At 34.1% G+C, this 24,013-nt stretch overlaps 1 protein-coding gene across 1 annotated transcript; it reads right to left on the reverse strand.

Moving 5' to 3' along the window:
* Positions 1-3,696: 3,696 nt before the first annotated feature.
* LOC8264501 (succinate--CoA ligase [ADP-forming] subunit alpha-2, mitochondrial) lies at positions 3,697-14,891 on the reverse strand. Its single transcript, XM_002514464.4, has 7 exons — positions 14,542-14,891; positions 14,012-14,221; positions 12,811-12,981; positions 11,946-12,069; positions 11,599-11,660; positions 9,970-10,051; positions 3,697-4,003 (listed from the first exon to the last, which is right to left on the reverse strand). Exons 1-7 carry the CDS (start codon positions 14,755-14,757, stop codon positions 3,864-3,866), a joined length of 1,005 nt encoding a protein of 334 aa, XP_002514510.2. The 5' UTR covers positions 14,758-14,891; the 3' UTR covers positions 3,697-3,863.
* Between the last annotated feature and the right edge of the window lie 9,122 nt (positions 14,892-24,013).

A 24,013-nucleotide genomic window follows, 5' to 3' on the forward strand; every position in this document is an offset into this window, starting at 1 on the left:
TAAAATCATGAAGTAATAAACATGGGACTAGTGATAGAACATATAAGCGCAATGCAAAGAGCATGTGGAGTTAAGAAACTTATGTGAACAAGTATAATCGCCATGAAATAAATCGGTTGCTGAAGTTTGAAGAATAAAATGTACTACTTGGAAGAGTATATGAGGGCAAGCCATTTATGGATGGATAGCTACATCTGTCTATTTTCAAGAGAAAAAATTGGAAGAATTTTTGGAGATAGAAAAATAGAGTTTTTGATTTTTTAGTGAATTATGCTCAAGCTGTCAGATTAGAGTGCAGTAGATGAGGTCAATTAGAGTTAGTGAAATTATTTTTACAAGAGGAATTTTAATATTCCTTTCTCCAAATTTATAGCTCTAGGAGTCTAGTTTCATATGGAAAGTCTTACATCAATCCGAGGTATATGGAAAGCGCAATGGCCGAAATACTAAAGCATGTCCAAACTGTCAAGACTAGATGAGCAATAAAATATTTTAATTTTTTAGAGTATGAAGATTGCTAATTTTGGAGTTTCTCAAGACTACAATGTTGTAGTGGATTGACCAAAGTTTGTAAAAAAATGATTTACCATTTGAAGTTATACAGCTCAAGATTTTGAGTTTTTAATGGTCACGCTCGTGACATAACATTCAGGACCAACATTTTCAACCGTGAAAGTAGTCACTCACAGCCATGAAGAAATCTTCCCAGCTGTAAAAGAAAGCTTTCCAGCCGTGAATAAAGATTTACGCCCGTGAAGAACTTTTTCCTCACAATTCCAGTAGCCTTCACCAGCCAAAGTTTCTAGCCATGAAAGAAGACATTCCCATCCATGAATAAAAGTTTCCAACTGTAAAGATGTCTTTCTAGCCATGAAATTCTCTTTACAGCCCTGACGGGTTCTAATTTTTCAAATCTACTTTTTGCGTTGACGTTTCATGGCCATGAAAGATTGTTTCCACCCGTGAACCTGCATTTAAAAAGGTTGTTGTAACAACTGTATTTGCATTTAATGAGGGTATAACGACTCTATTTCACCTAGAAGTATTTAAACTTCATTTCTAATAGTTCTAGAAAAGCAAGAGCATTTACTTGAGCCTCATATTTTTCATATCTCTCAACAACCTATTTCTTCATGAAATTCATCTTGTATTGAAGATTCAAGAGAGGGTTTGAATCTTTGGATAGTTGAGTGATTGATTTCTAACTCAAAGCTCAAAAAGGTTAGGTTGAGCACTTGTAAAGGATTAATTGCTTTTGTAACTAAGATTCAAAATCTTATATTGGGTTAGAGTGTGATCCTTGAGAAAATATTTGGATTAGAGTGTTAGCCATAAAAAAATGCTTGGGTTAGAGTCTTAGCCATAAAAAACACTTAGGTTTGAGTGTTAGCCATTGAAACACTTGTAAGAAGTTTGAGTGTGAGCTTGGAAAGCTTGGGTTTGATCTTACACCCATAAACAAATCATTGATAGTGAATCTTGAGGAGTGGATGTAGGCAAAGAGCTGGCGAGCCACTATAAACTCTAAAGTTTGATTCTCTTCCTTAAGCTCTTTTTATTTACTTGTGTTTATTTTATTGCTTGCATCCTCATATTGAATTTGTTAATTGCTTTGGTTAATTGCTTCTGTTAATATTAGTTTTAATTCTCAAAAGTGAATCAAATAAGAAATCTATAGATAGTGACTAGGATTCTCAATGAATGGGATATTTTAATTTATGAAAATATAATAACATACTAATTAGAAATTCATATGAAAAGTATATCTAATTTGTTAATATTTAGTTTAGTTATAATCAATATCATATAATTAAATAGATTCTAAATAGTGTTTTTATCAATCAAATAGGCTTTAGATTTATAAATTTTATGAATAAAATTCGTTTAAATTGAACACAATATAGATATTTTTCTCATGTAGTGGCAATATTGAATTTTAGTTCCTAAATAGTTTTACAATTTTAGAATATACTAGAAAATATAAATTTTATTCAGTAAATAAAATTATTTAAAGATTTGCATTTACATACAACTTTTTCATATGGGTATATTGGCTCATCATCAGGGTTGGGCTTCCTACCTGAGATCTTCAATGTTCTTCCCTTTCTTGCTAAGTGAGGCTTTCTTGTCTTGAGCCACATTGACACTAGCTTCATGCTTTTAAAAGCATCCGTTCTCAACTCTCCCTTCTATTGTCCTCCTTGCATCTTCAACTAAAGAGGCAAACCTGGTGTTTTTGATATTCTTCAAGTGGAAGTATTCTCTGAACATCCCGTAGATGCAAATCTTGTTGCTTTCTTTTTATCAAACTCAGTGGATGTCCAATGTGCGCTTTCTGAAGCGTTCAATATACTCCAGCAACCCCGCCTTTTGGCCTTTGTCTCACTCTATTAAAGTCAGCCATCATCGATGGCTCCTGTGTAGAGAATAACTTCTCCTAATTGAAGGACAGTAGACCCTATGACAACACGAGATTACCCAACAAATACAAAAATAAAATTTTGAATAATATTTACTTATTAAAATAATAATGTAATTACATTTAGTATTCAAAGCATTTTCCTATTCAATAATAAGATTAGATTGGCTCTTTTGACTTGTAAACATTAACTCATTTGATAGTGTTGTCTTTATGATCTCCGGTCAATCATCATAGTAATTTATCATAAATATCTTAGAAGAGGTAAATGTTCTGTCAGTATTAAATCCTTAGACTTAATATAAAATTGGTACTAATATTTCAATTTTATTTTGTACCAATACTTTTGTTTTATGTTTTAATTTAGGATACCTAACATTTTCTAAACCTATTTTTGTTCATATGGTCATATTAGCTACATAGATCCCATACGCTTAGTGAATAAGTTATTAACGAATTGATATTACTAATATAATGAATTAATTAAGAATATTTCATTTTCAGTGGCCACATTAGCAAAAATATGTTAAAAAAGTGTCAAGACAATTTTAATTGAAACAGAAAATAAAAGTGTTGGTACCAAAAAGAAAAAAAAAATTCAAATAGTAAGTTCAAAGATTTAGTACCAATAAATCAATTTACCCGTCTTAGAAGGCACAAGACAAGATTGATTTATAGGAAGAAACAGAAGGGGAAAGGTTAAAAGCAAGACATGGGAACTGACAGAGTAAACCGAAGGGGAGGAAGATAAGGGGAAAAATATGGAAAACATAGTCATTAGGAGTAAAACCCTAGAGCTCTTGTACGGCCCCATTTAGAACTGCAGTTGGCCAAGCTGCTTTTCACAAGGTTTTCCTTTTTTTTTTTCTTTCTCTTTTTAAGTCCTGAAAACTACGCTCAGGGGCAATTTCTTTGCCAAAGCAAGTTTATGAATTTGAAAGAGCTATTACCCATTTGGAATGGGAGCTGGCCAAGCTGCTTTTCATAAGTTTCTTTTTTAAAAAAAAAAAGTTCAGAAAACTACTTTCAGAGGTAAATTGATATTTTTTTTTTCCCAAAAGCATGTTTACGAAGAAAGAAATTAATCTATTACATCAAAAAAAATTTAAACACATTTCTATAACACCCAACAATAATCCCAAAATGGCCCTACTACACCTGTCAACTCTATTAGTTAAATAACCAAGCATCCCTCTGAAAGTGAAAGCAAAGAAGAAAAAAGAAAAGGCAAAAATCATTGTGCATGCATCTTCCAAGGAAAATGATAGATGAAGTGGTGGAGGAAAAAAGGACTAATTTATTATATCACCGATGCCATGTTTGCTCAAAAGAAAAGATTGGGGGAAAATCCCAAACTTTGGTAAAATTTAATCACCAATTTGAGGAAAAAGTGAGCGTAATCATTGTAATTATGTTAATAATTCACAACTTTAAATTGCCAAACCTAACTTGCCAGCCCCCTTTGCTTAAAAACATCAAGCATGGCAACTCCAATTTTTGCAGGAGATTCAACGACTGTGACTCCAGCTTCCTTTAGGGTCTTGATTTTATCTTGAGCTGTACCCTTTCCACCAGAAACAATAGCTGCACATGCATAAACAATAAGGAATATCATATCAAAACGTCGGAAAATAAATGGCAACATTCCATGAGAGCATATGTGGTTGAACTGAACCACAATATTCAGACAAGAGACACAACGTTCTTGATTATTCAATAATGATTCAATATTCTCGGCAAGAAAAGAACCTGAAGCATGAAACTCCATGATTGAAAACATTGGGGGAAGGGCAATTATTGAAACTTTCATATGTTTGAGGCACTGAGACTTTCATGATTGCATAATAGTTTTGCATTTCCAGGACTCAATGATACGTCTCCCACTTTGGGTTTGATTCCGCAATCTTACAAACATACACAATGGATTGCAAGAGAAACCTAAAATCGTGCAACTTTAACATCTACAGTCAATTCAAAGGCTGGATTCTAATACCAATGGAAAACCTGCGTTATCTAAATTTAGAAGCACAAGATGTAGACCATCACTCGTCTGTTATTTTGCACAACAAGCTCTGACCCAGCTTCAGTAGCCTAACATGAGTGCTTTGAACAACATTTACCACTGCAAGAGGCAAACTCCATGCAGGATAATACATTATCCTAATAGATTTTATCACATTAAGTTTCTCTTCCCATCTTATTGGGATGGCTAATCAGAATTTTGGCACTTTAGCTTGCTGAGGCCATTGCCAAGAGTTACAGAAATATTTAAATAAATTGAAATGTGAGTAAACAAAGCCAAGCTCGTTTAGCACTAGATGCCTCAATATGCAGACTACTACAGTAATAAAAACCAAAATAAACAAGGGCGCCCAAAATTGGGACACAACTTGGGCAAGAAAGAACAGAAATAATAATAAACCATTATAATAAATTACTAACCCATAAACATTAGCTCCAAACAGCATATCAGAGCAAGTGAATAAAATGATTTTGGAAGCACAATTATTAAGCTTTTCAAGAATAATGGAAAATGAATCTCAATGCATAAAATTTCCTGCATCGCAAGCTCTGGACAGAATGAAATGATAACCTTCTCCTTACATTGCAAGAAGGCTATTTTTATAAATTTGGACCATGAGACTCTACCCAATCACACAAAGGCTCACCCAAATACTTTAAGTTTATGGAAAAGAAATTTATTTCCAATTATACAAGTGTTAACAAGCTGAATGCATGCGAATCTAAAGACAAATAGCAATTTATTTCCTTCAATAGTACATGCATCATCTTGTTAGCATAGAGTCTTAATTTGTGGTGATATATTATTGTCTAGTTTAGGTGTTAAGATTTATGTCAGATCACTATATAGTATAGTTGCAAATTTATGTACAAGGTAGGAAACACAAGAATGATGGAAAATAAGATAAAAAGAACGAAGACAATTGAGCAGAAGACATCCTAGACACCAAAAACCCACAAAAAGAATATCAACGAGAACCTAATTAGACTGAACCAAATTAAGATTTATCAACAAGAATCCTCTTTAGGAATGAGCAATCTCGTTATGTCAATTAATGAAGGCTTGTTAACCGCATTCCCAAACAGAACCAAACAGAACTGAATTTTATAAGAATGCCCTTGATGTGTTCTGAAAGCGGTCTTTTCTATATCTTGGCAATTCATTCATACTTGACGGTAACCTGAGCGAAGATCAAGTTTCGTGAAATATCACGGTCCGTGAAGCTCATCCAATAATTCGTCCACTACTGGAATTGGAAACTTGTCCTTAACGGTCTGGCTGTTGAGCTCTCGATAGTCCACACAAATGTCCAAGACCCATCATGTTTCTTTACCAACAACACAGCCGACGAGAAAGGGGACCTACTTGGCCTTACTATTCCTTGCTGCAACAATGTTTCGCATTGCTTCTTGGTCTCATCCTTATAAAGATGAGGATAAGGGTAAGGCCGCACTACCACTGGTCCGGAACCTGGTAGTAAGGCTATCCGATGATCACAATTTCGACTTGGAGGCAATCCTAAAGGTTTTTCAAACAAATCTGCAAATTCGGCCAGTAGATTATCCATGGCTATGGAAAATGCATGTTGTCCCTCTATTAATGCCACCCTCGTTGCTGCACTATGACTCTGCCCTTTCCATTGCACTTGCTTGCCATCCAGCTCGAAGCTCATTGTGAGGTTTGCAAAGTCCCAAAGTATAGGTCCCAATGTACTTAGCCATTTAACCCCTAAGACATCATCAAAACCCTCTAAAGGAATAGAGTAAACGTCAGTAATAAAAGAATCAGAATTAACTTGTAGAGTTACCGCCTTGCAAATACCCAAACTAGGGACCTTTCCTCCTTTAGCCACGGCCACCTGCAGTCCTGGCCTTTTATTTACTACTATACCAATCTTTGGGATCACCCCTTCCTTGATAAAATTATGGGTGCTGCCCGAATCCACTAATACCCACATCGGCCACCCTGCCACAATAGCTTGCAAATGCATCGTTTGAGAGCTTCGGGTTCCACTTATCGCATGTAAACTAATTTCTTGATCTCTCACAATTTCCTCAATATCCTGCTCGCTGTCCGAGTCAGGTACTTCAATCCAGAAAGGTCTCTTGCACTTATGGTTGGTTGTGTATGATTCATCACAGTTAAAACACAGCCCTTAGCCCTTCTTTCAGCCATTTCCGCTCTTGAAAGTTTTTTGAAAAATCGAGACGGAGTGCTACCTAAACTGCTGGCTGCTGAACCTGCCAGTTTGTCCCCTCCCTTTACCCCTTTGTGGCTTCGATTTTCCACAGAGACAGCACTGATTGCGTTGGATTTAGGGTCTGTCCATCCAGCCGTTACTCGAACATTTCCTGATGGCGTACATTGATGTTTCCTTTCTAAAGCTCGTGCGGTGTTCATTACAGTTCCCAAGCTTCCGGGTTGTTGCAGCTCCACGTCAATCCGAAGGCTCTCCATAAGCCCTGCCGTGAATAAATTCACCTGTTGGCTGGGCTTTAGGTCTATAGTTCTTGCTAAGAGGGATTAGAATTGCCGCTGATAGTCCTCTACTGTTCTTGTCTGCTTCAAGTTCGTCAACTCTCCCAAAGGATTGTTGCTTATTGGTGGCCCAAACTTCACATTGCAATGCTCCTTAAATCCTTCCCAAGTCAACTCTAGCTCTTCTTGCTCCAATTGATAGAACCACAACTGTGCTTCTCCCACCAAGTAAAAAGCTGCTAATCCAACTTTCTCTTCTTCCTAAATTTTTTGATTTCTAAAGAACTGCTCGCACCTTCTCAGCCATCCAAGTGGGTCCTCCGTTCCATCAAAGGATGGAAATTCTAGTTTGGAGTACCGAGGCACTAGCCGACCACCCGTCAGCCCATCTGTCCTCTCCTCTGAACAGTCACGGCTCCCTTGGTTGCCACTGCTCTCACCACCAGTACCATTCCCTCCTTACTCCTTCCCTGATCTGCGGATATGGCGAGTGAGTTCCTCCATCTGCTCTTCTAGTGCTTGTTGTCTTCTTGCCATGGTCTGCATAAAGGCATCAAGCTCGCTTGCTAACCGAGCTTAACCCCGCGCCCCCGCATTTCCTTTTGAAGAGGGCCAAGGAACCACTAAATCATCTCGTGATGCGAATAGCTGGAGCTGGGTCGCCTATTACATGGCTCACTAACTCTGCCTGGGGTGGGGGTAAACTCTCTAAATCACGCATGACAGTAGGCTCTGATACCAAGTTGTTATGGTCCCTAGCGTAAGATCTAGTCATGGGTCGAGATACGAGAAGGAATTCTCTTTTTCCCCTGGCCGTGTTCCCACCTTTCTTTAAAGAACCTATGCTGGCAGCCAAGAGACCTGTCCTTGACAGAGTTTAAGGCATGTCTGCAATTTTGATAAAATTCTGCTTGCCCTTTATTAATGACAGCCTCTCTTTAAATAGGCTTAAGAATAAACATTCCAAATTATGACTCCTAATTAGGTATAATGTCTATAACAGAATTATAATGAAACTAGGAAACCTAAACTGAATGAAACCAGAAAACCTAAACTGAATGCAACTAGGAAACTGAACGCAACTAGGAAACTGAACTACTGAAATAAAATTATTAAAATAAATCTTAACAGAATTAAATTAAAAATTAAAGCCCTCTTGTATTCTTCTGTGAGTAGACCTGGCCCACAAAGGCATCCTCAACATAAAACGAACTACACCTCACAATATAGCAAAATCCTTTTTGCTACTAAGCTTATAACACAAATAGATAGGAGTAAGAAGGATATCTCTCTGAATACCAATGTTGGACCGATCTTTGTCAGTTAAGATTGACCGGTGAAGAAAAAAGCCCACAAGTGAGCATGGCAGAACCAAAATGCTAGAGACATCTGAAGACAAACTTTACAAGGTAGTAGTGAATCTAAAGCAAGGTAAAACTGACACCTACTGAGAATGAGATAGGGGCAATTCGTCCGATTCAAATATTTACGGCCAAGAAGTACTGGATTCTCTTTCAGATAAGCCCGGAAAGGAGAAGGAAGGCCATCACTGTAATTTTTAAAATGAAAATTTGAAGGCCCTTCAAAAGTAAGTATATAAACCCAAAACATATAAAATGCAGGTAATCCGGCCGTGAAACAAGCTATTATTGCGAAAGCCAGTGAATATAACCAACTAAAGTAATTGAGATTTAGCCATTTCCAGTCTACACCAGATAAGCAGCATGGAAGATTCAAGTGACATAGGACAGCTAATGGAAGTACTTAAATTGAATTTTAAGGAGGAAATAGGTTGACAGTTTACAAAATAAAACTATAACTTAATGGTTGAATTTGAAAGGGAGAAGAGAGGATTTGGGAGGACAAAAGATAAGTAGTTTCATGCTATCAGATCTTAACACAGAAAAATTAAAGAAAGAAAATAAGAAGGTTCTAAGCACTATACGCAGGAGTCCTTGGGCATCATATCTAGTGTTCTGCATCAAAAAATCTGAAACAGCATGTTAGCTAGAACTTTCTTATTGTTGACTGAAAACTATACTAAAAGCATTACAATGATGGGAATCAATACTTGATACACCCCAGCATAATCCTAAGCCTTAAAGAAAATGGAACCCAATAGTAGTCCTAATTCTCTATACTCCAAAAATTAAACAATAAACCAACAAGGCAAACAAGAATTTTAATATAAGTATTGTAAAGACATCTAAATTTCTTTTTAGCAAAGCTAAAAATCTAAAAATAACCCCTAAATTTTGACATTGTAAAATACTGGACTAGCTACAAAAATTTTAAAAATAAGCTTTGATTTACTTGAGTTTCTTGTCATCTGGATGATTAAGTACATCCAAATTGCAAAACTGAAAAGGTATACCAAAGATTATAAAAGGGTGAATCGTACAATATGGATAGGAATCATTGCACCTCATTGAAAATGAATCTTAAATCAAGCAAAACAGGGGGAAAAAGATATAGCATAGCCAACCATAATTATGTAGGCCAAAATTGACATGAGCTGAACTTCTTAGCAAAATGGATTGGCAGCAATATCATTATATTAACAAAAGATGAAATGCCCATATTATTGACAAAAGTTGAAACCATGCATATAAATTTTTCCAGAAAACTAATTTCAAAGTTAACAGATCACAGTAAATTTTAGTGTAGCAAACAATATTACATTCTTCAGAAATCCATGTCATAATGCAGTTTTCTGAAAGTAAATTAACAGGCTATAGGTATTAAAAGAAATTACAGTTTGGATCACCATTTTAATTCAGCATTTAAATTTAACAAAGCTACAAATAAAGAAGGGTGGAAAGGAATGAAGGGAATTCTTTTTGTGCAATATTGCAAGAACCTATGTCCCTCACACGTCACTATAATATGATCGATTTAACTCATAGATAAGCATTGATGCACAAAAGTAACAATTTCATGGTAAAAACAGTGTCTTAAAGTAAATAAAACCAAACAAAAACTAACTAATGTTAAAGAAAATAAACATCTAGAAAAAAAGTAAGTAAATTGCATAAAAAGAAAAATATACCTCCAGCATGCCCCATACGACGGCCAGGAGGGGCAGTTAGCCCAGCAATAAAAGCAACAATAGGCTTGTCAGTGCCACTTTCCTGTTAATCATGGAACCCGTTAGAGGACAGAGCAGCAGCAATAAATATAACAGAAATTTCTTCAAGGCACAAGATATGAATGGATACAGTTTCTTAATAGTTCACATCAAATATTAGCTTTCACCTTGCTGGGGAAAAGTCCTGAAATAATTTAAGAGTAGCCCAGCAGGAAAAAGTGAGAGAAAAAGTGTTCATCAGCAAAGTTTTTCCTTTTCAATTCTTCACTCAGATAAAACATTTAAAAGTAACATTAAATGAATAAAAAGAGCCAGGAAATAAATTTTCAAGCACATCAAATGCTAGTATCTTTCAGTATTAAGATTATAACATGAAGTCAATACTTCTATCAAATCTTCAAGGTCAACTGTAGAACTAGGTAATCATAGTGGGATACTCAAACAAAAATGGTAAATCCTTGTTATGTCATCCTAATCTGAAAGGAATTGGGCGTCATCTCCTTTAATTTTTAGGCTATATTAAACAGGCATCTCGTCATAAGGGAGTTCAGCCCCCTAGCCTAATATCGAGAGTGCATGTAGAGCTACGCATATACTTCGATTTTCCTCATTGTCTAACCACGCAAACTAAAGATGAGTCACAAATGGGTAGATATAGATTTGCAAACTTGCATAGAGACACACACCAGATAAAACCAAAGCATTAGTTCTTAGGTAATCCAACAGAATAGAACTCATAGCTTTCATATGAAAACAGATACCACTAATAAGCAACTACAATTGCCGTAATATCAACCTTCGGGATACTAACTTTGATCTGGTTTTATATACTCTAGAAATTTAGAATCTGAGTCCACATAACCTTAAAATAAGTTCAAGATCAAATTTATATGGAAGTCCAAAAAGTCAAGTTTGTATTCAGGTGGAATTTAAACTCTTACATAATATTGTAGCCATTAAATGGAGTTTCCTATATAGCAAAATTCCATTAAATTCTATATACATTATAAGATATTAACCACATTAGTGCTTATAAAACTAATTTGGACAATCGCTAAAAAGATATAGAATCTCTGTTTTTAGTTTTATCGTGTCTCTTATCTATAGAATTTTCAAATAGTTCTTTTTTTCCTTTCTCATGGAAGATTGATTTAATGGGAGAGAGAGAGATAAGAGACGATAAAAAAGAGATGGATGTGGGAAGAGAGAGAAAAAAGAAAAAGAGATAAGCTGTGGAGAGATAAATAAAAAGAATAGAATGTTGAAAGAAAGGAGAAGAAAGACTAGGAAATAGAAATTGTGGAAACCTCATTTTGTTGTTTTTTAAAACTGTATGTTTGTTTTATAAATGTTATGTAAAATGAGTGGAGGAAAAAAAAAAAAACATAAGCCTTTTCAACAAATACATTTCTTTTAATCTGGAAATGAAAAATTGAAAAGAAAACAAGAACAAAGGTTCCCTTAATGATTGAAAACAACCAATGAAAAGTTGAAAATTTGCCTGAATTAGAGCACAATTAAATCCTGACCCAGTATGTTGCCTCCCAAACATTCAGTCCTCAAGAAGGACAAAAGATCAACAATCATTACCTTTATTAATGCAGCAGCATCTTCTTCTGCCGTCCCTCCTATCTCTCCTATAAGAATTATACCTGAGATGCAAAACAATCTTTAGCACAATTTGCAGATAATATGTTCTTTTAATTCAGTTGCAATTGTTTACTACCAGAAATAAGTGAATAAAATGAACAGATATGAAGAGCTAATAGAAAAGTTAAACATTCAAAATGACACTTTTTTACATATATAAAAGCATGTGCTTTTATTGTTAGGTTCTATGTGTAATGCATATGTGCAAACTCCCAGCAATAAGTTCTTTAATAACTTCCTTACAGCTAGCCAAAATAGGGAATCAAATAGCTCCAAAGACAGTTTACCTTCTGTTTGAGGATCTGCCAGAAACTTTTCAATGCAATCAACAAAGTTCGTTCCATTGAAAGGATCTCCACCTATACCAACACAAGTAGATTGTCCAAGGCCAACAGCAGTTGTTTGGAATACCTGAAAAATTAAATATTATAAGTGTATCTAAAACAACAAAAGTAACAAATAGGGTCAAATAAACCACAAAGTTGCGTACGGCCCAAATTACATACAATAGGATCCCTTAAGTGGAAATTAAAAAGGTTTAGAACTGAAATCATGGTGCTGTTTATCTAGGCTTTCAAGGCATACGAAGGAAGAAAGAGAACAAAACGAGGTGGAGAAGAAGAGGGAGCAGAAAGCAAGATGTGAAATATGAATTTAAACAACCTCAGCCTCCTCCACATTTTTATATCCACTCTTTCTTAATAATATTATCATGTCATAGAAACTAAAATCTCTATCCTTTCTTTTCTCAATATCAGCTTGCTGACCTCTGTACTGAGTCTGAACTGAAAATCCAATATTCAGTAGTTATAAACCTAGAAAACTTTAAGATTCCTAAAGCTAGATCTTGTGGTTTTGGATCCTATAAGAACTAAAAGGATCAATGACCCTAGACCTACAAATTGAACATGAAAACAGAGATCAGAATAAAATTCTTAAAAGGCATCTGAGTAACCAATTCCATCAAGGGAAAAATACCAGAATGAGCCTGCTTTCTGTAACTATAAAAAAGACAGAAAAACAGAGGCAAACATATATATAACATCTCATCCCACATTACCTCACAAAATCTGCAAAACAATCAGATGATAAAGCAAGTAGAATCTACCTCTAATTAACATACTCAAACCACAATTAATATTCAACACTTACAGCTTCATAGGTCAAAGTACCAGATCGAGAAACTATTCCAATGCGACCAGGTTTATGGATGTAACCAGGCATTATGCCAATCTTACATTCTCCTGGCTTGATAATTCCAGGGCAGTTCGGCCCAATCAACCGAGTTTTAGATTGTCTGTTAAGAGCAGCCTTCACACGTACCTGATATATGTCAACAGTTAACAGCTTAAATTTACTTCATGGACAGCAAAATGGAGAGGAAGAAAAAGAAAAAGCAAATCTGGTAATGTTACTAAAAAAGCATCTATATAATGAGCCAAGCACCAATCTGGATATTCAAAAACAAAAAAATTAGCCCAACATTATGAGAGACTCTAAACAAGGCAATTCTTACCACTTCTAGACAAACAATCCTAAATAACATTATATGTTAGCTATTTGATTTATAGAATATAATCAGGCAAATAAAATAAAATCTCTAAAAACTTTTGTTCTAAGAAACACCCTGAATAACAAATCCAAATAGAATCCACCAAATTACTAGTAGCCAAACGGCAGCAATTAATGATAATAACACATGTAGTGCAAAGGTTGACAATAATGACCAAGTCATATAATCTGATAGTGAAATTTTAGAAAGATAATAGCCCAACAGTATGAGAGACTCTAAACAAGGCAATTTTTACATCACTTTTAGACAAACAATCCTAAATAACATTATATATTAGCTATTTGATTTATAGAATATAATCAGGCAAATAAAATAAAATCTCTAAAAACTTTTGTTCTAAGACACACCCTGAATAACAAATCCAAATTACTAGTAGCAAAAGGGCTGCAATTAATGATAATAACACATGTAGTGCAAAGGTTGATAACATTGACCAAATCATATAATCTGATAGTGAAATTTTAGAAAAATAATGGCCCAACATTATGAGAGACTCTAAACAAGGCAATTCTTACATCACTTTTACACAAACAATTCTAAATAACATTATATATTAGCTATTTGATTTATGGAATATAATAAAGCAAAAAAAAAATCTCTAAAAATTTTTGTTCTAAGAAACACCCTAAATAACCAAATATAACCCACCAAATTCCTAGTAGCAAAGAGGATGAAATTAATTATAATAACACATGCAGTGCAAAGGTTGATAACATTGATCAAGTAGTATGATCTGATAGTGAAAATTTAGAAAAATAAGATAATGATTATTATTTATACCATATCATGTTGAGGAATTCCCTCAGTAATGCAAACAACAAGATCCAATTCAGCTTCCATAGCCTCCATGATAGCCGCAGCAGCAAAAGGCGGAGGCACATAAATGACAGAAGCATTAGCTTTAGTTTCAGCTTTAGCTTCAGCAACTGTGTTGAAAACAGGAAGCCCCAAGTGTTCTGTTCCTCCCTTCTTTGGTGTTACTCCGCCCACCTACTTCAACAAAAACAGCATTTTGATAAGGGTTATAGAATGCCCTACTTTTGGTAAAATGAAATTTTTTTCAGACATGTAAAAGAAAAATCCTCTATTTTGGTGCCTATTATCTTCATTTCTTTCTTCTCAAAAAAACAAAAAGAAAAAAAAAAAAAAGCTACTCTTTACATCCTAACATTTTATACTTTTTTAAAATTGTGAATTCAAATGATTTCATAAATTGAATATCTACAAAACAAGAATAAATTTTTTGAACTGTTTAATAAACAGAATCTAAATACAAGGGAAACAAAAATATATACAAAAGCGAAAAATACCATCTTAGTGCCATATTCAATGGCCTGTTCAGTGTGAAAGGTACCATTTTTGCCAGTAATGCCTTGGCATATCACTCTTGTGTTCTTATCAACAAATACCGCCGCTGGAGGCGATGCAGCCGCCGCATACTGCCGAGTCTGAATCGCCGATGAGGAAAGAGACGGCTTGCGTGATGCGATGGAGCCGATTAGTTTGGCGACGGCTTGACGAGCCATCACTCTTTTGATTCTTTTTCTTTTCAGTATTTTGTTTCTTATTTTAAAAGAGTTAGCAACTGCTTCTACTTTTTAAATGCGTAATGCTACTTTTTCTTCTTTGCACGGTCAACAAAATTCCTTATGGTTGTTCAAAGGAAAAAGGCACATTTTCCTAAACTATTTTTCAGTTAAATAAGTTTTATTTTTGCCCCCTTTTTCTATAGAAAAATAAAATACACACCCATCATTTAGAATTGATTGCTAATTATTCTTTTTACTTCTTTTAGGAGTGGGATCCTTTAGAGTGCCACATCACCCACATACTTCTTACATACTTCTTTCTCCTTTTTATCTTCAATGTAAACAAACCATACGAAAACTCGCTTTGCCATCACTATTTCTGTTGTTTCCATCAAAAAAGCATATTCATCTCTTCTTTTACCCTAATTATGACTTTTCTCTGCATAATGACAATAGCAATAATAAGAAAACAATACGACAAATTTTAAAATTATCCAAACTAACTTATTACTATTTATTTTTATTTTATTAATGTTGATATAATGCATTCTTATATTATGACCTGAATACTTATTTTTTTTAAAATTATAAAGTGATTCATATAGTTTCTATTCTGCGATTAATGTGTTTTGAATTAACTTCCTCTTTTCTATACTCATTTTCACATAGATTAAATCCTACTAGTACAAGGAATGCTATTTCAATTAGAAATTTTACTCCAACTAGAAATGTTATTTCAACAAAGAATCTCACATCAATTAGAAACCATAATCTAACTAGAAATGTAAACAAGCCACTCAAATATGATGCACCAAGGACTAGATCTCGCATAAAGAGATTCAAGAATGTTTTAGGAGTGTTCGTGAAGCAAGAGTTGAAGCTTAGTTTGAAGATCTAAAGTTCAGATGAGATTGAGCTTAATCAAAATAATGAGCCTTAAAATACTCTTATCAACGTAATTCAATATATGGAGGCAATAATAATAATAAAAAAAAAAGAATAAATCCAAACTAGTCAAATCAAGCTATTTGGAGTCCAATACTTAAGAATTGGTCGATTATTACATATTACTTAGGCCCAAATGTCATGTTTAGTTTGTGGATTAGGATTGGATGAATTTAGAGAGGTTATTTATCTTTTAATTAAGTTAATTCTTTTCTGAATGGGACAAGAATAGGAGACACATTTAGTCATTTATTATTAGGATTTTAAATTTTTCTTATTAATTTATGAGTTCTATTTCAAATATTATTTTTATTTATTTTTCTTTCATCATAAAGTTAGGAATTGAGGCCTAAACATTCCAAGTATGGTTAAATGTTTCAAAATTGTTGAATGTTGATATTTTTTAATTAATATTTTTTCTTTTATTCCTTATGAACTTAGTGAAATTATCAAATGAAGCTTTAGTGTTTTATAAACTTAGTTTAATCTAAAATTTTATTTATATTAAATAGTCTTTAAATCTTTATAATTAAGGCTTTTAAGTACACGTTATTTAACTATTTTATTGGAAGTTAAAGTTTTCTTTACTTGGTTAAAGGCATCAATATTGAATACGGGTTTGGCACAAGTTAGCTACATTTGTTTCATTTTATATCAGAGCTTTAGTTCATCAATCAACTATGTATCTTTTATTGCTTTTGTTGATTCATTTTCTTAAGGCTTAATTGCAAAAAAATACTCAACCTTTGGCCTTTTTTTCAATTTAATCAAGTGTTTTTAATTGTAACAATGTCATGCGCGACCTTATCAATTTTGTCAAATTGATACATAAATAAAATTTCTAGTGAAGTTTATTCCACGTGGCTCTCGGAGCTCTGGTAACTTAAACACGTAGAAATGATGCGTTTTAAAGCCAAATCAGAAACGGTGCATTCTAGAGAGGAGAAACGGTGCGTTTTTGACATCGTAATCAGAAACAAAAAAAAGAACAAAACAATAGCGTATATGGTGTAAGAAAATCCTAAATCTCCAAAATTGAAATAGCCGTTATTTGTTACTGAAATTGTTACTGAAACCATTTCTTTGAAGAGAGTGAAAGTAAAAGAGAGTGAAAGTGAAGCGAAGACATTGTAGTGCTTTGAAGAATCAAACACATTGTGGTCCCTTGAAGCAGCAAAGACACTAAAGCCATCGAACATTGTGGTCCCTTGAAGTACCGACCACTAGAAAAGGATAAGTAAGCTATTACATTGTTAATGGCTTTTCTAAGAAGCTTTTACATTAACGAGATGAGTGCGATATGTGTGGAGTAGGGCATCAATCATTTTTTGTATTACCGCACTTTTGGGTTTGTCAAAATTTATTTGAGTTTGTCATTCTAGAGTACTGTGATTTTAGTATTTATTTATTTGAGTTTTTAATGGTCTGTAGGGTCCTATTCATGTAATTATTTTATTTGTCTTGTTGAAATATTAACATTCATGCAGTATTTCAACAGAATGTCTGACAGGTTTTCTGTAAATATAAACTATGGTAGGCGTTTTGCATCTGTTTGTGGGAATGTGGTTTATGTAGGTGGAGATATTATGCCTAAACATGGATTAGATCCAAATAGGATATGATTTTTGGACATACTTGATGAAGTAGAAAAACTAGGGTATTATGGGGCAAAGATTTCTTATAAGATTCCAGGAATGAGTTTGAATGATGGGTTAAGGAAAATGGTGGATGATAGAGGTTTAATGGATATGATTAAGTATATAGATGATGGTAATGGAGTATTATAAGTCTATGTCAAAGGAGAGAAAGGAAAAGTAGCATTGCCTGGTGGCACAAGTCAATATATTCATGGAAAAGATGGTGGTGTTAGCTGTATTAGTGAAAATCCAAAAGGTGTAGATAATTTAGATGAAACTGAGGATGAGAGTGACAATTTAGATGAAACTGTATTTGATGTTAGTGTTGAATATAGTGAGCAATTGCAGCAACAAGTAGAATTAGAAGAGGATCCTGACTACTTACCAGTTGATGAGAGTGAGACGGATGATTTAGATGAAATTGAGGATGAAAGTGACAATTTAGATGATTTAGATGAAACTGTGTTTGATGTCAGTGTTGAACATAGTAAGCAATTGCAGCAGCAAGTAGAATCAGAAGAGGATCCTGAGTACTTACCAGTTGATGAGAGTGACACAAATGATGGACTAAATGATAATGAACTGCCAGATGATGATGAGTATGTGGAAGCAAGGAAAAGGATAGCAAAGTATAAGAATTATGTGCCTGTTGATGAGTTTGCTGACATATTACATGGCAACATTGATTTGCAATTCAAAAGATCATCTACTGATGGACTACTAGGGCAGAAAATGCTGGACATGAAGCATATGGCTTTGTAAGTGAATACGAAGACTCTGATGGAGATGTGAATTCAGACAGTACTGATGAGGATGGCATTGAAGAGGCTTCAAGAAAGAGGAGAATGTGGATTGTATATGATCCCAAATGTGATCATAAGTATTTACAACTAGTTCTTGGAATGTGATTAGAAGATGCACATCAGTGCAAAGCTGTAGTTTGTAAATGGGCAATTATTAATGGTTATAATGTGCAGGTGATGAGAAGTAACAAGTACAACTTCAAATGAGATGTGACAAGGAATGCCCATGGAGACTGTATGGAAGCATGATTAAAAGAGAGCATACCTTTGCTATTAAGACATATGTTGGTGAGCATAGGTGCCGTAGGGAGATGAAAAATAGGCAAGCTACCTCTGAATGGATAGCTAAGGAATATATACATAGATTCAGAAGAAATGCCAATTGGAGTGTGAAGGACTTAGAGGATGACTTACTTGATAAGTTCTGTGTTCAAGTGTCAAGAACAAAGTGCTATAGGGCAAAATGGAAAGCACTTAATATACTAAGAGGGTTTGTACAAGAACATTATGCTATGTTAAGAGGCTATAAAGCTGAATTGCTAAGGGTGGATAAGGAAGGCAGATTTGATTTCCTCATTGATAAAGACTGCACTTTTAAAGGGTTCTTTATAGGCTTTAGTTCCTTGAGGAAAGGGTTTTTGAAGGGTTGCAGGCCCATTATTGGATTTGATGGGTGTTTTTTGAAAACTTTTTTAGAAGAGGCATTATTATGTGCAGTTGCTAAAGATGGAACAATCAAAGGTTTCCCATTTTTTGGGCTGTAGTTGAATGTGAAAATGAGTACTTTTAGACTTGGTTCTTAACCATTATTTTAGAGGAGCTGCAAATTACAGATGGTTTAGGCTGGACCTTTATCTCAGACCAACAAAAAGTGATTTTTCTTGACTGTTTTAATTGTTGTTTACTTTATATTTGTATTTGCTGAATAGTTATATTTGCTTTATTGCACAGGGTCTTACTAATGCTATAAAGAACCTAGCACCTTTTGCTGAACATAGGAATTATGCTAGGCATGTTTATTATAATTGGAAGGAGTTTAAGGGGCAAGTATTAAAAAACATGTTTTGGAGTGCAACTAGAAGTACTTATGAAGCTGCTTATAAGGAAGCTATTGATCAAATTAAAGTAGAGAATGAAGCTGCCTATAATAACTTTTCCAGAGGGATCCATCCAAATTTTGTAAATCATTTATTTGTGAGCTTCCTAAGTGTGATGTGATTGATAACAATGTCAGTGAAATCTTCAATGGTTACATTGTAAAATTTAGGAGTATGGCCATTATAGACATGCTAGAAGAGATTAAATGTGCATTAATGTAGAGAATGCACAGTAAGTTGATGCATGCTAGTGGTTTAACTGACTCCATCACATCTATAATTAGAACTAAGCTTGAAGAAATTAAGTACAATAGCAGATTATGTACTTGCAAACCTGCTGTTGGTGGCAAGTTCCAAGTGTATATAGGAGAGGATCAGTTTATGGTTGATATAAATATGCACACTTGTATTTATAGAGCATGGTAGATAACAGGCATTCCTTGTATCCATGCATGTGTTAGCATTCATTGGATGAACTAGGATAGTGCAACCTTTGTGGACAAGTACTATACTATAGAAAATTATATTGAAACCTACAAAAATGCTCTTGAGCCACTGAATGGCAGAAAAATGTGGCCACAAGCTTATAGGCTTCCAATCAAGGCACCCAAATTTAAGAAAATGCCTGGCAGACCTAACAAGAACAGGAAAAGAGATATCACTGAAGATCCAAAGAATCTTAATAAGCTGTCTAGACAAGGAATTCAAATGACTTGTGCAGTTTGTGGAGGAGTTGGCACAACAAGAGGAGTTATAAGATGAAAAATAATCCATCTTTTAAGAGGCCTCTAAACTGCCAGTCAAACGTGGCAGGCTAGAAAAAGCAACTTCTGCACTTGGATCTACCGCAACTTCCCCAACAACTCAGTCTGATGTCCCTAGTTCAAGTGTACTAAGTCAATTTGCTGGCACACCTTCAAGTGGACCTCAATCTGGACCAACTCAATTTGCTGGCATACCTTCAAGTGGACCTCAAAGCAAGAAAAAAGAAACTGCATTAGTAAGTTATTTGAACACTTGTATTTGGTTTACATTTAAACAGTGGGAAGCCCAATTTGTATTCATTATGGTTGTACAAATAGGTTAACCAAGGTTATAGAGTAAGAATCTTTGAAGATTCTGGCAACATGTATTTGAGGGTAATTTAAATACAACATTTTTTTTCTTATTATTTTATGCCTAGTTTAATTGAACAATTGTGTTTGGTTTCTAGATGCCTTAATTAAGGAGAGTGAAATTCATTTCTAGTACAAAGGCAGCAGCAAAGGCAGCAGCAAGTAAGGGCAAATTAGTTCCCTCTTATGCCAGACCAACAATTGTAAGTTCAACAAACAATAGAGGTGGCAGAGGTCGTGGCATAGGAGCTAAAAATGGTGTGAGAGGTGTTGCACCTGTTGGAACCAAGAGAGTCAAGCAATTTGAGTAGTACAATGCAATTGTGATTAAATGTAGAGCATGACATTTCCTTTTTTAGGCAAATATTATGTTTGTTATCTTGTTTGCAGACTTGTGCCTTTCTTTGTAGCAGTCTTTATACTATTTTTTTGTAGGCAAATACTGCCTTTGTTCTCATACCTATTAAAGAGAATGTTTTGAAGGCAGATAATGCCTTTATTTTCATCAATTCATACTCTTCTTAAACACTTGTATTCTCCATTTATGATTTATTCTAGTACCATATATGCAAAAGGCATCCAACTTCAAGTTATATGGCCTATGTAAAAATGCTCAATAATCATAAATTAACATTGTCATTTATTCAATATTTTTGTTCAAATTACAATACAAACATTTATCTAACAGGTAAGCTAAACTCATAGGTATTACAATACCAATACCAATAACCACACTCATGAGTAGTAGAATACAAAACTTTCTCAAACCACATCAGGACACTCTCTTGTACCATTTTCTTCTCAGAATTAAGCTTTCTGCAGTCATCAAGTTTTCTGCAATAGTTTCCTGCAGTCATCAATATTTTTCTACAGTAACTCAATACTTTCTCAACCTTTGTTGACTCTATTACCATCTTCACTTTCATTACCTCTTCCAATGCGTCCTTTCAGCCTTCAAATGATTCATCACCTCTTTCGTATAAGGAAGGCATTGCTATGTCAGGGTGAAGCCATCGAACTACTGATCGAGCTCGCAATTGAAGCATTAAAGGATCAGAAGTTCCAAATGAATCTTTCAATCAACCTAATACAACACTATTAACTTCAAACTAGCAGACAAATGTGAATTTGGAGGCATATGAAGCATGAGAATAAGAACAACTAGGGTTATAGATTGCATATGAATTTGAGAATTAGGGTATTTGGGGCATATGAAGCACGATGAATTTGGGAACAAGGATCTTCAATTTAAGATGTCAAGAACGCACCGTTTCTCATCTCCAAAACGCACCGTTTCTGGTTTGGCTTTAAAACGCACCGTTTCTAAGTGTTTAAGTTACCAGAGCTCCGACAGCCACGTGGAATAAACTTCACCGGAAATTTCATTTATGTATCAATTTGACAAAATTGAGGTCGCACATGACATTGTTACAATTAAAAACACGTGATTAAATTGAAAAGAAAACCAAAGGCCGAGTATTCGTTTGCAATTAAGCCTTTTCTTAATGTAAAAAAAAAATTTAAAAATCTCAATTTGTTATTTTTTTCTTCTTTGAAATTTGTTTCCTTATTTAAAGTAAGTTTCTTGTTTAAATTGTTTTCTTGCTTATATTGGAGTCTATCTCGTTTTCTTTCTCTCTTTAAAATGTTAAATTTGTTCCTAATTGTGGGCAGCGGTTTTGGGTACGCACCCAAGTGTCTTTAGTGACTATGCCACTGCACGATTTTTCAACCTAATTGGGAACATGCTAACTAGTCATGGAGACTAACGTGGAGATGGGAGTCACCACTCGAGTAATTCATCGAAACACTTTTACTAATGAGTGACATTTCTCGATTCCATAAGGAAGCTTTACGCCATAAATCCAAAGATGAATTTGGAAGCCAACTTCCTTATTTGTGTATTTTATCTTTAATTTTATTGTTTAACGGGCTATTCCATCTAAATGCAACATTTATATTTCTACACATTAAGACTACGATATGTGAGGTTCACATGAGTCTAGCCCATTTTATTAAATCAGCTCATGTCTAAAGTTTATTAACCTAGTTTATTAGTTAATTATGTACAAGGCCCACCTAGTCTAGCCTAATACAAATTATGCTTTGAATTCTATCCTTTAAACCTAAATGGAACTACTTTTTGTGATAAGGCTCAATTAAATGATCTTAAATCTAATATGGCCCAATTAATTCAATTATAGCATGACTAAATCTATTAAGTCTATATGGATTTTAATTTTAAGCCTAATACACCATCTCATTAACCTAATGGACAACAATTCTTATGCCAGGTCTAATTTTAAGACCTAATGTCTATATGTCTAGTTTTAATTAGAGAATCAAATAGCAGGTATTTGACATCCATCAAACATAGAATAAAAAATAAAGAGTAGGAGATTAAATCTAGCTATTACAACCAACTAAAAAAATGAATGAAAAAAACCTAAAACTAAATTACAATACACAAAATTGGTCCAAATACACAGAAAATCCAAATTAAGGCACAAAATGCTGAAGGACCGATCGGCTGAGGACACAGAGCTGATCGGCTCTAGAAATTTGGCTTTCTGTGACTTTTCTTGAAATTTTCACTCTCTAGAGCCAATTTTACATGCACATAAGGTCAAAAATGATTAGAAACATAAAATAATGAAATAAAAGTGTGCAAAACAAATTAAGCAAAATAAAACACATGGAAAATAACATAAACATAAAGGATATAAAACTGGTAGAAGGCCAAAGCATCTTATATGGAAAATATTCTAGATTTAAATATACAGCCCTAGGATTCTCATATGATTACATAATCATTAATAAAAGGATACAAATCATATAATCTTAATCTTTCTAATAATTAGATTTCAAATCCAGCACATGACATATTATCATATTTAATTCCTAGCATAAATCATATAATTAGATTCAAAATCCAATAAAATCAAAACATATTAATTCAAGAAAAATCCTAATCTAATCATGTAATTCATATGGATCATACAAAATAACTAAAAAAAAAACCAATCCTAATCATGTTTCTAAAACATAAATAAAAGAACCAATTTGTAAAGATAGGGATGCTGATGATGTTGGATTTGGAGAATCCTCAAGTTGTCACCATTGGATGCTGATCTTCGAGTCTCTGCAGATGATGAGGCGGTGGAAGCGAATATTAGTTGAGAATCTAGTGCTGCTTGGGTTTGAGAAATCTTTTGTCTTTCAAAAATAAGTTTCTAAATCTCTAGTTCTTACTTAATGACTTTCCTTTAATTGAAGCTCCAATAATTGATGTGTGTCACTCTAGTAATTAATTAATGTAGCTAACCTTAGACCTAGGCTATATTATTCTATTTGTAGGAGTAGGGTTAGGAACTGTAAAGGAGCAGATAACTATGCAATTATTTTAATTAACAAATCAATCGATTATTTTTCCTCTTACAAGATTAATATCAATAAAATAAAATAAAATCTAATAAATTAAATAATTATCACTAAATATATTTAAAAGTCCCAATAATTATCACAAATATCTTATAAAAACTTCTTTTTTAGCAATTTTGGCATTTTAGGTCAAAAATACATGTGAAACGACGTCAAATTTCGGAAAATAGCCAATTGTCTCTATGCTAAGCCAACCAGCTCTATGTAGAGCTGAT

The sequence above is a fragment of the Ricinus communis genome, chromosome 2 (genome assembly GCF_019578655.1).
Source record: "Ricinus communis isolate WT05 ecotype wild-type chromosome 2, ASM1957865v1, whole genome shotgun sequence".
In the NCBI taxonomy this organism is placed as follows: Eukaryota; Viridiplantae; Streptophyta; class Magnoliopsida; order Malpighiales; family Euphorbiaceae; genus Ricinus; species Ricinus communis.

Coding starts and splice junctions, on each gene's coding strand:
- LOC8264501 (XM_002514464.4), bottom strand. CDS start 14,757: ATGGCTCGTCAAGCCGTCGCCAAACTAATCGGCTCCATCGCATCACGC. Junction 12,070..12,810: donor GTACTTTGACCTATGAAGCT/GTAAGTGTTGAA, acceptor TTAATTTTTCAG/GTATTCCAAACAACTGCTGT. Junction 4,004..9,969: donor TCGTATGGGGCATGCTGGAG/GTATATTTTTCT, acceptor ATGCATGTGCAG/CTATTGTTTCTGGTGGAAAG.